The 16178-nt window shown below is 40.0% G+C and overlaps 1 protein-coding gene across 6 annotated transcripts in view; it reads right to left on the bottom strand.

Moving 5' to 3' along the window:
* The window catches only part of SNX10 (sorting nexin 10), a 36973-nt gene that overhangs the window by 4604 nt on the left and 16191 nt on the right, over positions 1 to 16178 (bottom strand). For 4 of the 6 annotated variants that reach the window (XM_071560970.1, XM_071560972.1, XM_071560971.1 and 1 more), the window contains 4 exons: positions 15425 to 15480; positions 10188 to 10274; positions 7492 to 7592; positions 6822 to 6920 (listed from right to left, as the gene is read on the bottom strand). In XM_071560970.1, coding sequence (XP_071417071.1) covers positions 6822 to 6920; positions 7492 to 7592; positions 10188 to 10274; positions 15425 to 15448 — 311 coding nt within the window. In that variant the 5' untranslated portion in view covers positions 15449 to 15480. Of the gene's footprint in view, positions 1 to 6821; positions 6921 to 7491; positions 7593 to 7728; positions 7823 to 10187; positions 10275 to 15424; positions 15481 to 16178 lie in introns of those variants that run through there. The other 2 variants (XM_071560974.1, XM_071560976.1) reach the window with 2 other exon arrangements.

Raw genomic sequence — 16178 nt, 5'->3', positions numbered from 1 at the left:
TGAGAGCAGAAAGAAATATTGCATTTTAAAGGTACTCTGACTGAAATAAAAAGTATAACTGATTAGTTCCTTCTCTTGAATAAGATTAATGGTGTGTTTGGACTGTAATGCTTTAAAACACAAATATGTTCTGAAAACTGTTCTCTAAAGTGGCCAACATTACACTAACATTTAGTAAACACACAAAAGGATTTCTGGCTTCATTCAAGCCTATAAAAATCTGTCAAATTCAAATAAGTAGTAAGAGGGATCCACTTGAAAACACCAGATACTCGTATACATGCACATTTCACTTGCCTAGGTAAACACACACAGAGTCTCAACCAGTAACTTGAATTTTGACACCTTCCAGTGAGGAAATGTCTGCAACAACCCTAATGATCTACCCAGGTGCAGCTGAAATTCAGACTCAGGCCAGATTTTGCTTAAGTTCAAAATAAGCACAGTCTCATACCTGGAGAAAGCCTTTTAATACAGTCTAAATTCTCATAATTTTACTTAAAAATAAACACAGCAAATAGACATCTGTAAATATCAATGTGTGCAGTGTATTAATACACAGAAAAACTTTGTAGTCTAAAAGCCAGCAAATGCTGTGCAAAATGATTCAAAACACAGAATTTACAGGTCCACACACCTTGACAGCAACAGCTTCATGATTACAGTTTGAAAAGTCATCATTCAGCAGCTACTAAAAGAGGATTTCAGCCTTGACTCTTGATAAACACACATTCCAAACAAAGACAAACATTTCAACAAAAAGTAAAAGTATCATTCCAGACAATAAATCCCCTTTATAGTTTAAGCAAGCGGGGGAGTAAATATTCCCCTTCCTCTTCCCTTCCCATTAAAAACAAAAAAAAAAAGAAAAAAGAAAAAAGAAAAAATGAAAGAAAAATAACATGCGGGAGTTTACCCGAGAGTAACTACAGTTACTGTTTTTCACAGGCACAATGAGAGGATGCACATTTTTGCAATTCTAACATTTGCGTGTCTAATACCAAGTAACAGAGCAAAAAGCCAAGTCATGAAATTTTGTGGATGGCATTTAGTTTCATGGATCTTCCTCTTGCTGTACCTTCAAAAGTTTCCTGCCAACTGGCGAAAACACGAGTAACTAACTGTTCATGAGATTACACTACACTTACAGCTCTGTTGCTGTTTGAAATGTATTTTATTTTCTTTATAAAATAACGGGTAATCTTTAAAATTGATTCTAGATGGTTTGAGGCATTACACCAGAGAAGTAATGAGCACTAATGTCAATGATATTGGACACAAATTCATTTTAGCTTTATTTCATGTCCAGTACAATTCTGCTAAGCCTTGAACTGCTAAAGCACTGTTATTAACTCACCAGTAACCTAACACATGGAGCAGCAAACAAAAGTGATAAGAGTACAGACTGATCAGGACTTCAAGGCTACTGTCCTTTTTCTGCAGCTATAATTCAATTTCCAATTTTACTTTACATCGGACTCATTATTTCACAGTAATTTTCTGCTTCATAGTGCCATCTGGAGGTGAAGGGATTGAAAAGAAACTGTGGCAAAGAAATGGAATGTTCATAAAGCTCATCACACATACACTCATATATACATATGTATGTATGTATGTATGTGTGTGTGTGTGTGTGTGCTCACAATGTGTTCACATTGAGACCGAACACTCAATCTATTTTGCAAATAATTTAAAACCATCCTGAAAGCAAATATACTAACACCTGTCACCTGGTTGTACTTTTGAAGAATTTCTTCTTTCTCTTAATGAAAAAACAACTCCTGCTTTTCCTGCCCTCTCTGAACCAACAGGTTAGACTGCTTTTTAATTGCATTCTTCAAGCAGTCAAAATGAAAAATAAATTCTGCACTACTCGTAAGTGTTATGCTTTCCTGTTAAAAATATTCCTTTTTCAAGGAATAATCATATATTTGTCACCAGATGGTACTAGCAGCATTAAGTGCTGGTACAACATTTACTCTCCTGGGCTTTCGCTGTCCTGGGGACTCACTGTGTGAAGGGTTGTACATCTGCATAAGGACTCTAAAAATAAAAATTACAAAACACCACCTAACAAATTAAAAAGGCAAGAGAAAGGGAGGAGAAATCTAATAGGAATACTCAGATATCTTCACAGAGGTTGAACGCAGGCGCAGTCTCAACACAGCCAGCAGCACTCCCAGTGCTTCCTCAACACTTTTATTGCAGCCAGTGTCAGTGCAAAGCTGCAGTTACAGTGATGTAAATCAGCACTTGCTGCCGTTGCACTAATGGAGGAGTCACGGCTCACAGTAATAATTCCTATAAACTGACTGAGCATATTTAAGAGAACAACAGATCTACGAACGGCTGGAATAAGAATGAAAGGCTAAATCCTGCAAGTCTTGATCCCATCAGTAGTCATTACTTGTCAGAGATTTCACTCCTCTTGACCAGATTGCTCACATGCATAATGACTACTTATGTGATTAAGGGGGCTGCAGGATAAGGCTCTATGTTAAAATTAGAGATAATAAAGTAATTTTTATTCACAGCCATGTGAATCTTCGTTTGCGAAGTTTTCAGTAAATGCTCGTGATTTCTAGACCTTTAAAGAAGCAGGGCTGAAAAACATCACTTCACAACCAGAAAAAATAATGTGATTTTTGAGGAAATAATGGATACTATACAAGGAATGTTTTTCTTTCCCTACGTTATGGCAAGAATATTTACAAAAGACAAAACATGTGTTTTGTCTTATTTGGACAAGGTCCAAAATCTGGCTTTCTTCAACATGATTTTATTAGGTATATTATACACTGTTCTGCTGGAGGAGAACAACATATGGCTGAACAGTACAACTTAATCCTAACTAAAGATTTCCTGTATCTACAGTAACCTAATACAATGACAGATGCACACTTGCATGTGTGTGAAAGGTTAACACTCTGGTTTTGTTTTCAACAAATTTACTCTGCCCATTTACATCATATCACGAGAGCAAGGGAAAAAACCAAAGAGCTGAGAGGCAGGGGGTGACAGCCTGTGCTGTGGTGCCCTCTATTGAGCAAACAGCCCCTCAGACCCAGCACACACCAAACACAGCTCCAGTTACCTCTTAAAAAAAGCCAACTGTGTTTCCTCCATTTTTTATAAGGGAGAACATGTTACTGATATGAAGCAACTCTGAAACAACTGTTGGGTATCTGATAATGTGTGTGTTTAGGAAAAGATTAAGCGACACATGTGTGCTAGACATTATTCACTCATCAGAGAGAAAATACTAGCAAGGCTCCACTAGAAAGAAGCAACCACCACTTGCCCTAGCAGGGGCAAGCTGTCATCCATCCCTTTTGAAGCCAGTCTCCCACTTTCCACATCTCTGATAGAGCACTCAGTGGAGGCAACTCCAAAAGAGACCTCTGATCCTGCACCAGCTTCTGCTTACGGGACTGCAGTGTGGTAGGCAAGGAGGTGGGAGGGAAAGGGCAAAACACCAGCCACCTTCTGAGAATGGCTCTGTCTTAGCCAGCCAAATTTTTGGTGGCTTGCTCACTCCAGCACCAAGCAAGTCCAATGCATGGCCCTCCAGACCAGCAACACTCCTTTATCTCCTGTGGATGCGAGTGCTTCCTTTCTCAAAACTTCTAGTATATCTTCCACTCTATCATAAACTGCATGACTGAAAATTAATTGAAGTGTAATCTTTTTTCCTAAATCACATTTTCTGGAGGGATCCAACAATATTCAGTAAAAAATCTGAAGTCAGTGATTGAACCCAACTTCATTCAAAATGTCTTTGTTAATTAGTTTTTTCATAAGCAAACACAAATGATCTTCTGTAGGGATAATCTAAATCCCAAAGTTAAACCTGTAAAGCTACAAAACGATGAAAGCAAAGAGGATCTTACAGAACCTAATACTATAAGATAGTGTTTTAATCTTGACCTCTAGTTTAAGAATAAGCTTCTGCTGTGAATTTACAGGCATTCTCAAAGTATGAGGATACTTACCAGGAAACCCACAAAATTTTCCTTGTTCTTACGAAGTAATTCATAATTGAAAAGGGGCTAGCTGACTTCCGTTAATTCAAATGGCCTCTTGAAATATTAAATTATGCCCAGACAAGAAGTGAGCTTTACAGTTCTTCATCACTCAGAGATAATAATCTGTAAGACAAGTAGATCTTACCCTGCGTTTGTGTAATAAAACTAAATCTAAATGGGACACCTGTTTCCAGAGTTCACCAAAGTCTAGTGCTTTGCTTAACGTTCCAGCTGCTGGCCTAATTCTTATGCTGCTGTGCTCAGCACGAAGAGGATTCACAAAGGCTCTAAGTATGCCCCTTGCCCTTTGAAAACTTGTTCTGGAGTGAGACATGAAGGAGGACAAGAGAATTCTGTAGCCATCCACATAGAGGCAACATGGATGTGTTCCCAGGGCCAGAAACTGAGTACTAGAGAGCCTCCAGCTGCTCAATCCTTGCTTCTCAGGCACGTGGCTCCTGCATGAGCAGACACTACAGCAACCTGTTCACTCAACAACAACAGGCACAGGGCACAAACCAAGACTTTGAAAGAACTAAACCTCCTTTTCGGGGATGGCTTGGATCCTAGTAACATCAGACAGCACTGAGTGCAGAGAGGAGCCGAGATTCCTGCATCACATGCAGGTGTTTAAAACAGTTACCTGTAAACCTCTCCCTTGACAGATTCACATAGGCTTGAATCCTATTTCTTCCCACTGACACAAAGAAACACCAGTAGGACTGTGAGCTTGTGTACAGTGACTGCTGTATTGCTGGAGTGAATGGAGCTCTCAGCTTTGCAGCTTTGGGTTATAACCCCTTCCTAATACATCAGAGAAGTTCTGCTTCACCTGGTGTTGCCACACCACAGAACATGCAGCATCCAGACCTGGAGCTTAGTAAAGTCATGTGTGTACATTAAATATACATGTATGTATGTGTATATATATGTAATATACATATGTTGTACATATATGCATATTATAAACATAGTACATGCATATATATACGCAAAATATATGTATAAATTATATATTTAGATCTATATATTATATATATGTACATTATATATACACACACTTGCTAAGGAGTCCCAGAAATTCAATTACAGAGAAAGAATCACAACCTTTGGTTCAGAGTCATAAGATAAGGGGGGAAAAAGCATCATGGCAGCATAGCTGAGCTGGTAGGAAGGTGATTTCTGTGAGCAGCAACAGCACAAAGGTGCCAGCCAGCAGAGGGCAACGGTACAGCATGTAAGATGCCAGGCCAATTCATCACAACACAATCTCTGAAAATTCCTTCCAGTTACTCCACAGGGCTGAGAGAAAGCTGATACCTTTCTAGCAGTCAAGTTCAAACATTTAAATCATAACTTTACTACTGAGTTGCCTCTCTTCCCACTCCTGGACTAACAGCAGCAAAGTGAAATGTTCCATGTGCTGTCATTTTCTGCTGTCAGTACCCATTTAAACTACAGATATCCACAAAAGTGAAGTGTGATGGAGCGTTCTAAGAGAATCTAACTCTGTTCTGCCTTTTAAAATACAGACTGGTTGTAAACATTTCTGGTGCTAGTATACTGTACCTTATTACCAGAATGGCCTCTCTGGCATTTCAAAATGATAGTGGTTTTTGAAATGCAGTGCTCCATGTGGCAGCACAGCTAAGCCAGGACTGCCCAGACACAGGAACCTGATCTACCACACCCTTTGTATCATCATTAATATGCTTCTAGGAGCACAGTCATTCCATTTCACGGTTTTTCTTTCCTGAGATGTAGAAAAAACCCTCTGATCATTTTCTGCTTTCCCTTCTCTGTCTCACATGCCTTCAACCAGTATTTACTGGTTGACTTTTTGGCCAAAGGTCCTATATAACTGTATACAGAACACTATTCCTGCAGCAGTTAGCTCTCCCTACCTTCAGCTGTTAAGCCTAACAAACATATCTCAGGACCAATGATTTGTTGCCTGTTAGGGAGGTTCATAATACACTAACTGAAAAGAAGATGAATAGTCTCTACTTGCAATGTTTTGCCATGCCCTTACCCCAAGCAGTGGCTAGACAGCTTGTCCCAGCAACTGTGAGCAGCCTGTTCTCACACCAGCAGTGCCAGGGCACTACAAGAATGGCAGAGAAAAGGCAGAAAATTGCATCACCAGGGTCTCTGCCACTGCACAAGGTGAAGCAGTGGGGCTGAGGGATGCAGCACTGAAACTCACAGTACTGCCTTGTAACACAGGTCAGGCTCCAGCTAAGGCTGATGAATGATTTTAAACAGATTGCAGCTATACTGAAAATGGTCAGAGCTGCTAGAGCTTGCTTATGTTAGTGGGACTGGTAAGCAAAGTAATTTGCCTGAGGAAAGCTTTATGTTAGATCTCACTTGAGAATCTTCCCAGGTTCCCAGGGTTTAGCCCACCACAGACTGATTTTCTACGAACATAAAGAGGGAGAGTAGTCTGCTTCTTTGTATGAGAATATCTAGCTTGTTACTGAAAGCTAGAAACAGACATCACATTGAATAATCTCCCAACCTTAGTACACAACTGCAAAGTGACTTAAGTCCAAAATTATTATTTATAACCAACGCAATGAAAGGCAATGGAAAAGCCTCAGTTGACGTTTTCTTATAACCAATAGAGCTGAAGTCACGTGTATGAAATATGACAGTGCAAATAAAAAATATAACCAAACGTGCAGCAGTACAATGACCACATGGTGGCTCTCAAGTACCAGAAATGAGCTGTTTTGAACCAGAAACTGATGACTTCATAGAAATTCCAACATCTCTAGGATAGGCTGTACTTACTTTTCCAGGAATTCTTGCAGACCCTGACGGCGATGGTCCACGTGATGAGGATTGTTCATATTGAAAAAGGGATTTTTAGATGGCAGTTCAGGTAGCTGTCTTTATAAAAAGGAAGAAAATACATAGTTAAAACAAAATGTGAAACTGTAGAAGAAAAAGCAATAAGCAAATGCCAACCCCAAGCATGTGAAAACCATGCATCACATTCCAGCTCTTGAAATCAACTTGGGAACACAAGGCTGAGAAACTGGAGGGCTTCTCACACACTTCAAGGGGGAAAATAAATTAATCTGATTCTTCCGGTCCAGTTGTTAAGCCTGCATGCATGTCTTATGGTGCTTGCAAAACCTAAGCACACTCAAGAGGTGCAGAGAGGAGGTACAGACACCTGTGCTAGATTGCTATTTCTGCTACCTGTGCATAGAAAAAGCAAACACAGATCAAATCTCTTATAAATTAGAGGAGCCTCACCAAACAAAGGCTGTCAGTACAAACCACATTATTCTGTGTATAAAGCACATAAAATGCCTTGTACAGAACGAACTTGTTGAAGTAAGAAACACAGGACACTTTCCAGATCTGATTTCTGTAGTTCTCAGAATTAAGATAAAACAATCCTTCCCTTCCATGATTGACAGATCATTAAATAGCCATGTATAAAGTTGCTCACATAAGCACTGCATTGCTCTGAAGCCTCTGCCGCAGCCAAACGAATTCTCGAAAGCGTCGTCTAACACAGGATGTTTTCCTTGTAAAGCACATACTGTTTGTCTGTTGGGAAATAAAAATAATTTTATTTTGTAAATCAGCTTAAGCTAAAGTGCAGGCATGGTATTAAAAACACATCCAAGACTATACTAATACCCAAGACAAAAATGGGAAGCTTGGCAAAAACGGGAAGCTTGACCTTAATTCGGTTCATGTTGAGGACTTCGCTTTACGTCAGGCAGGACTGGCGACAATTTCTACTGCGTCTCAGGGAAATAGTTTTCATTGCTTCCCTTTTTAAAAGTAAGAGATTTGGATTACATTACAATTTAGAGTAACAGGAACAAAAAGATCCCAGAAAAGTTTCAGCAGATAATGTCAATCTTTGTAGAGGAAAAAGATCATCTTTAGCTATATTAGTTACCATCCTGCCAACACCTACATAGTGGTCTTCCAGTGTGCAGTCTCACTTAAATCAAACCAAAGAAACTAATGTGACTGTTCTACAGAGGTAGCAGCATTTGGAAATTTTCCCACAGAACACTCTTAGTTCTCTAGAAAAATGACAGTTCAATAAAAGAGAAACAATTTGTGGAAATTAAATCCTTTTGCCAAATTTTCCCACGGAGCATACATTTAGACAAAATCCCACCTACCAGACAGGACCCTTTTAGAAAACTGCCTACAGTCCAACCCACCCTCCTTGCCTGCCGGCAGCCACAATTCCAGACAGCCACAAGATGCAGACTGCCGAGGACACAAAGATGACAGTTTTCTGGAATAGGGGCATATCCAGGACACCTCACAGCTTAAGAAGCCAGCTGCTCAAGGAGGTGAGTAGAGGGGGAACTCAGCTGGCTTAAGAGCCTGGCAGACATAATACGTTAAATCCACTGAGAAGTCTGGACAGTAGAATTGACCTAGGGACTTGGTCTCCAAAAGCTCTGGCATTCTGGTGGCAGGAAGCTGAGCTGGTATTTAGCAACTTCAGAGATGCACAGTGCTGGAGAGTTAATTTTCTTCACAGTAGCTGCTATGGGGGCTGTGTTTTGGATCTGTGCTGAAAACAGTGGTGATAACACAGGAATGTTTTTCTTATTGCTGAGCTGTGCTTACACAGAGCCAAGGTCTTTTCTACTCCTCACCCCACCATGAGCAGGCTGGGAGTGCATAAGAGGATGGGAGGGGACACAGCTAGGACAGCTGACCCCAACTGACCAAAGGGCTATTCCATATGGCATCATGCTCAGCAATAAACAAGGGTGGAGGCTGGCTTGAGTCTGCTGCTCAGGGACTGGCTACCCATCAGTTGGTTGGTGGTGAGCAAATGTTTTCATTTGCATCACTTGTCTTTCTTTGGTTTTATTTCTCTCTCTGTTATTTCCCTCTTTAATAATGATGATGATAATAATTCTTATTCTTATTATTGAAAATTATTAAACTGTTCTTAATTCATGAGTTTTCTCACTTTTACCCTTCCAATTCTCTTCCGTCCATCCTGCTGATGAGGCAGGGGGGAGTGAGCAAGCAGCTGTGTGGTGCTTAGTTGCCAGCTGAGGTTGAATCACAACACACTGAGTCTAAATGACATCTCCCCAACTTAGCACTTGCTGAGAAAACCAGTAACACACTTCTACTCAGAGGCACTGTTGCCTATGAAACAGTAAAAAAATCCACCCTGCCAAATACACAGAACTTCTATTTACCAGAAAGCAAAAATATAATTGCTTTGGAACCAGTATTGAAGAAAATTACAAACTGTAAAAGTTTCACGGCTCTAATTGCCACACAGGAGAGAAGTACTTGTCACTCGGGCATTTAGTAAGTTATCATTTGACTGCTTGCTTTCATTACACTGAATGCTTAACTCTTCCACACAGGAAGGAAATGCTTTTGGTCTTATGCCAAGCATTAACCAGGTAGCTTGGTGCTCTCAAATTCTTTACCTGATAGCAGATATAAAAATTTTTTCACACTGCAGTTAAAATCCCTGGATCTACATTTGGAAAATAAAGACAATACCTTTCACATGTCATCCACCAAAGAACAATAAAGAAAAAATTAGGTATAGGGTAGATTGAATGCATACCAGAACCATAATTCTAGGTGCACTCCCATTAACATATGGTGGACTACAATCATAAATCCAAATGCAGTTATTTGACACAACCAAGTACAACCAAGTAGCATAATATGAATGTCAAGGTATGCTGAGAACAACCACATTGCAGCAACCAAATAACTTTGCAAAAACAAACTGAGAATTTAAAGTACAAATAACCAACTGATTACTCTAAAAGAAAGTTATTTTTCCACAAATACCTGAACATCAGCATTGTTTCTATAATGGTAAGATATCACTGGCTGTGACAGTCTTCTGGCTGATAAGCAAAACTAAGAATTGTCTCTGTTGCAAGACATCGTGGAATGCACATGTGAACAAAACAGGTTCAACTCCCAGCTCTGCCAGACCTACTACATGGCTATCGGCCAACCCACTTTGTTTCACTGCATCTCAGTTGTTAAAAGGACAATAATAGCCTCCAGTGTTCCAGAAGTAGTATAAGGAAATTCCACTGATACCCCATGGACAACCCTGGCTTGGACAGAAACAGCAATAAGAGCCTGAAGAAACTGCAGTGATAATTTTATACTTACATGAATAAATATCTCATAGTCTATGTAAGAATGCCATGAGTCTTCTTTCTGTGTCCTGGGGTCTCTCACCAAGACAGTTACAAATTCCTGCAAGTGCATAATAAAAACAAAGCAATTAATGTCAGAAGGCAAAGGCAGCCTTAGAGACTCTCTTGATTGTTCTCCTGTTCCACAAACTACTGTGCTCAGATTAAAAGCTGAACTGCTGTTTTATTGCATTTTGCAACCCTGTAAATGGAGAAGCAAAAAGCAATGAATCATCTGAGCTACACCACATGTCTGGGAAACTCCCTGCCAAACTGCTATCTGAAAAGGAGTATTTCAGATTAAGTAATACTGTAAAAAGTCATGTGTTTAATGCATGGGAGATGTGATCTCCGTAGCTACAAACTAAAAACGTAACACTCAAGGTCACGCATATAAAGAAGAGCTTTTCCCACTCTTGTAATCAACATTCACAAAGAGTACAGCTGAAGAGGCAGCACCTGTTCTAATCTGCCCATCCACCTGTCCAAGGAAGCTACACAGCTGCTCTGCAGAGCAAAATTCCCCATTTTGGGGGCACAATGATATAGAGTATTTGTTGTAGAAGTTGTCATATCTAGTCTATTGTTTTGTAATTTCTACATTTATATAATGATTTAGAGGGATTCTAAAAGATAAAGAGAGGCCTGTGTGCATTACTGTAATGTAACTGGGCATCATTAATGGGAATTAGAAGAGACTGAAGAATTAAATGTTTCTGAGTATCCTCAGTTAATGACCAAAGCTTGTGTTTTAGAAAAAATAGAAAATAAAAACCAAAAAGTCTGCTAAATCTGTATATTCATACCAAGATGGAAAAGATTCCTTTAAAATACAAAGGTCAAAACTGTGCTTAAGTACCTGCTACTCCCAGAGAAAACAAGAAGGCTGCCCTACTCCAGTTGACTAAATAAGCTATTCACCCAAAAAGCTAAGTGAACCACTTAGTAATGACTCAGTTAAAAAACAGCTTATCACTTTAAGTTGTAGATACATTCCCCCTGAGAGAAAGGCACTGCAGAAGATCTCCAGGTACAGGTTTCAACTGTGGGAGGAATTACAGTGTCTCTGGTAAATAACAGGCTTTTTAGTAAGTATTTGCATAAATCAAGAAATCTTGAACTAGAAAGCTCTCAACATGTGTCTTCTCATGCCCAAACCACAGACATCAAAAATATAAGCTTTTCTCTTCAGACAAGTCTTCTCCCCTCTGCCACACACTTCAGCATGTCACAAATGGCAACCTTCATTGGACCAACAGGGGAACAATGCGACCTTTGAAAGGAAAAGATGTATTTTTTCCTGAACAGCCATTGCACTCAGCACATGGCAGGGAGGTATTCAAGGTCTGGATTAAGTCATCTAGCAGTCTGATTTCCAAATGGTACTGCTTCAGGCTGTGCCTGATGGCTGGACACAACCCATAGCTTTATGTCATTTAGCTCAGCTCCTTGTCACAGCGGTGTTTTCTAGATTATTGCTAGATACCCTTTTGGAAAACATCATGAATACCTTGCTAAAGAAAGCCCATTTGAAAGGCTCCCACCATCTCTGCTGCTTCTCTCCTCACTGAAGAGCATTGGAGGGCCAATTCTCCCCTGCGGCTTTTTAACCCCATGCTAGTGTGACACGAGAGGAACAAATGAACAGAGCTGTAATCATTTCTACCAGCTGATGGTCAGGCCTTTACTTGTACAAAAACAGTTGTGGAAGACATGAAGAAGTTATTCCCACTCCTGAGAAGATCATGAGCAATGTGTTGGACAGAGGAGAGACAACAATTTTTGTGGTTGCTTTTCTTCACCTGCCTCACTGTCTATCATATTTGGCATAACTTATATAGACAGGTCATACTTTCAGACCCCCTGTAACATCTTTTTATACCCACAGTCTTAGGTCCTATCAATTCTTTGTCTTCCCCAAACTCCTATTTCCCAGTGTCCCACTCTTCTTTAGAGCTGCAACCACTTCTAAACACTTCAGAGCTGCAACTACTTCTTTTCTTTGCTGAACACTAAATGGATCAGTCCCGCAAGTGGAAGAAGAGGAATTATGCCAGAAGTTTGAAACAGAACACTGCTCTCTTCCTCCCTTCAACTGCTGCTGCCCAGGAGCCACAACTGCAGGTAACCTTCTTATAACCTGATCTCAGTCCCCTTCCTCTCATCTACTGCTGTATCAGCTTCTAATTGACCTTCCTTTTGTTCAGGTTCCCCAAATTACTCCATTTCCAAGTAACCTTCTATAACCCTCTCCTTTGTACAGAATCAAAATAGTCTTTGAAATAAACTCCTTCTTTCAAATCTTTATGATACCAAAGTATTGTAATTAAAAGGTGCTATCAGATTTCCTATATTGCTATCAAATTATCTACAGCTCACCTTGCAAATCATTCCAGATCACAAGATACACACAAAAACTTCTGTAATCTTTTAATTTGCACTTAACTAATCACTGAGTTTCAATATGGAGGAAGTTAAAGCCCTTCAGACTCTACCCTCTAAGGAAAGGAGACCTGCTGTAGACACTGAGGTAGGCAGATGTCTAAGCAGTAAAGCAGAGCCAAGAGTAAAAACTATCTGCAAAACAGCAGAGCACCTCAGCAAACTGCAGCCCTCAGACAATCATTATCAGCTCTCACTGAAAAGACCAGGATTTCAACAGAACAGTGCATGTTCCTTTTTTTCTTTATTTACCAAAGAATGCCAATACTGAGCAATGAATGAAGCAAGACAAACATTAAGCAACTAGAAATAAAAAATCAAAATGTACAGCCTTTCTCAAGATCTAGGGTTACTTCCCCTATTAAACTCCTGAATCTATGAAGTGTTAATCCCAATTCCCCTTCCAAAGGTTCTGCTGCTGTGAAACAGTAGCACTGCACATGTAGGCAATTCCTTCCCTTTTGACCCTTAAATCTTCTCCAGGATACAAGATTCTCAAGGAAAAACAGTATTGATTTAATTAAAGCAGACTTAACTGCCCAGGACAAAGGATGACCCACTCCCAGAAAACATGCTTATGCTTTTGCATCCCTAGAAAAGTAAGCTTGTAAAGGCCAATATTTACATACAGGCTATATTAGTGACCAAGCAGAGTTAAGTGGCAGAATACTCCTTTGCAAGATTGCTGGTGTCTGCTTAGTCCATCCTACGTTCATTGGTCACAAACAATCACAAGTTTACAGCAGTTCAGGGGAATAAATGCCATTATCCTCTGTATACACTCCATTCCCTTCCCATCTTGCTATAAAAATTAGGATGTTTATCCTCAAGTAATGCACCATCCACCTGGGGGAGGTGATGCTGACCTCTTCCTCCCACAGTCCACTTGAAGACTAACTTCACCATTTGTCACAAAACTGGATTGCAATCCAGCTGTACCAGCTGTACAACATGGGAAGTTCAGCTCAGAGAGCCAGGGTTTCAGGGACTTTTTACTTTTCCCAGCTGCAATCCTTTTCAAGGTGTCTTCTTCCCCTGCCCAGTGCTGCTTGGTTTTTCCAGAACTGCAGATCTAGCTATTATGCAACATTACATATACTTTCAGTTTTGGTTTTACTTTTTGCTTGATTGCAGTGCATTTTTTTTCATTGAGGGGCACAATACACACATGTACATCACGCATTCAGAAATATGTGTCCTGTACCGCTTCAGTGTAACAGTTTTCTCAAAACGAGAATCTACTGCTGACCCTTCAAAGTGTCCAGGCTTGGGAATGGAGGCCTACTGCACTGGAACAAAATTGACTCAACAGAAAGCTACTCAAGTGTCATCTCCATTTATTCCTTCTCCCTGGAAACTGTTAAATTCAAAAGCAAAACACTTCCTTTCCAAACTGCTAATGCTATGGCTTCGATAGTGATCCCAGCAGCCACACTGGCCTCAACATCTTCATGACTATTCAAATCTGTTGCAGAAGTAGTCATAACTACTTAACAAGCAGGAATCGCAGAACAGTTTTCTCTGGCTCGATGTGCCTTTTAATTCCTGGCTAACACAGACAATTCAAGCCTGGCACTGGTGGTATTTTGCTACCCTGTCCTCAAGGCTGGGAGCAGTCCAAGTAGTTAGGGTCACATGTAAATGACAAAATGGCCAAAGTGACATCCAAAACTCATTGACATCTTCTCCCTCATGGTTACAGATCTATACAAAGAGCATGAGTGCTGCCAGCAGAGTAAAAGGGTAGCACTGAGGTCACACAGAAACAAGCATGGAAAACTTAAATGTTGCCATTTCGATTTGCCTCAAAAGGAAGAATACACCAAAAAGGCACCTGAAGCAAACAAGAAGACTTTATCGTTTCATTATTCTCCCTTATCTCTCCTTTCTCTTGTTGGATATATTTCTGCAAAATGAAATGAATTGCCCAGAGATAAGTCAGAAGCTTTGCTATAAAGATTTTGACTACAAAAACTGTGTGTTTCTGAGAGGTCTCTAACATTTTCCTACTAGAAAAATAGGAAATCTGACATGGAAATATCTATTTTTAATAAGGGGGAAAAAATCTACCACAAGGAGTTGGAATAAAAATAATCTCACAGTGGTTGATTATTTACATTAATCATTCCAACTGCATTTTAATTCAAATCTCTGTGTTCAGGACCATATCAGGTGATAACCTTGTGCTCCCATTACACATCTGATTAGTCAATAACCCCTGAAGAGTCATTTTCCACACAGCTTTCAAGAAAAAAAGTGCATCTCATCAAGTTGCTTATTAGTAAAAGGAACAGACACAAAGGACATAGGGCTTTTCACACTGGGGTGTTGGTATCTTCGTTCATGCATGCTGTGTAGTAAGACTGGTAAGAGACTATCAGCTGAGACAATTTGTTGAAACTTTCAGTGTTCACTGGACTGAGCAAAAGAGAACATGCAAATATGATCAGAGTTCAGAGCCAGCTCCAACCGTTATGTCCTAGACAATATCTAAAGACTGATGAAAAGAAGATTCCATCCAGGTCCTTCTCTGCTGTCTCAGTGTCTGAGCCTCCTATACACAGAACCAGTTACTCTGAATATCTGATTCTTCCATCAAACTTTAACAGAAGGAACTGGCACTGCATCACTCCAGAATATTCTGTATGCTGGCAACTAAAAGGATGAGGAATACAACCAATTTTCCCTGAGCCACATGAATCTTAATGAAATTCAATCTACAACTGCCAAACTTGAATCCTTTTTCATTAAAGCTTAGACATTACTTACCTGTTTTTCATGTTTTGGTGTCATCCTCACTGGTTTGTAGCAAAATAAAAATCAACCTGAAAAAAACAGAACAGCCATCAGATTGGCATTTAGTAGTTATTTAAAGGTCCTTATCACTTTTGTTGTTTACTAGTAGACAGTGGCTTAGTGCCATATATACCAGAAAATAAGTTTGCATATCTCAGGTTATATTAATTTTTTTTAAATCCTATTTTAGAAGCACTAGCCTACTCCCCTTCTGTATATATTTGCCATAAGTGACAGTCCAGTCATGCCTGTCCATCTCTGAAGTCAGTGCTTTTCATTATTGCTCCAAGAGCTGTCTCAGGGCTCATCCTTGCACCCAAACAGCTCTGTGCAGTCAGCATTTCCAGTGCAGAAACACAGCCCAGGCAGTACTGCCTGCACCTCCCTCCCAGGTGCCCAAGCACAGGTCTGCGTGACTGCAGCTGAGGTCCAGAGACTCTAAAACATCTCAGTCAACAGAATCAAATATTCCTCTCAACCATTTTCCTGAAACAGAGAGAAGTGGAGAGACAAACTGCTTGGATCCTGTAGGCTAACTAAAACTCAGGCTTAATTTAATGGTGTCTGTGGTTTTAGAACCTCCATTTAGAGAGGGATATAATTAGACCAAACTGAAACATCCATTTATTAACTTAGGTACTGAAAATCCCAATAAATTTTTAACTACCTCTTCAGTCCAATAAACTGGAAAGTTTGCTCAGGACAGATACTCACATGGGAAGACAAG

This window comes from Pithys albifrons, chromosome 7 (genome assembly GCF_047495875.1).
Source record: "Pithys albifrons albifrons isolate INPA30051 chromosome 7, PitAlb_v1, whole genome shotgun sequence".
Taxonomy (NCBI): domain Eukaryota; kingdom Metazoa; phylum Chordata; class Aves; order Passeriformes; family Thamnophilidae; genus Pithys; species Pithys albifrons.
The sequence above is the reverse complement of the archived record's forward strand: the minus strand, read 5'-3'. Positions and strand labels throughout refer to the sequence as shown.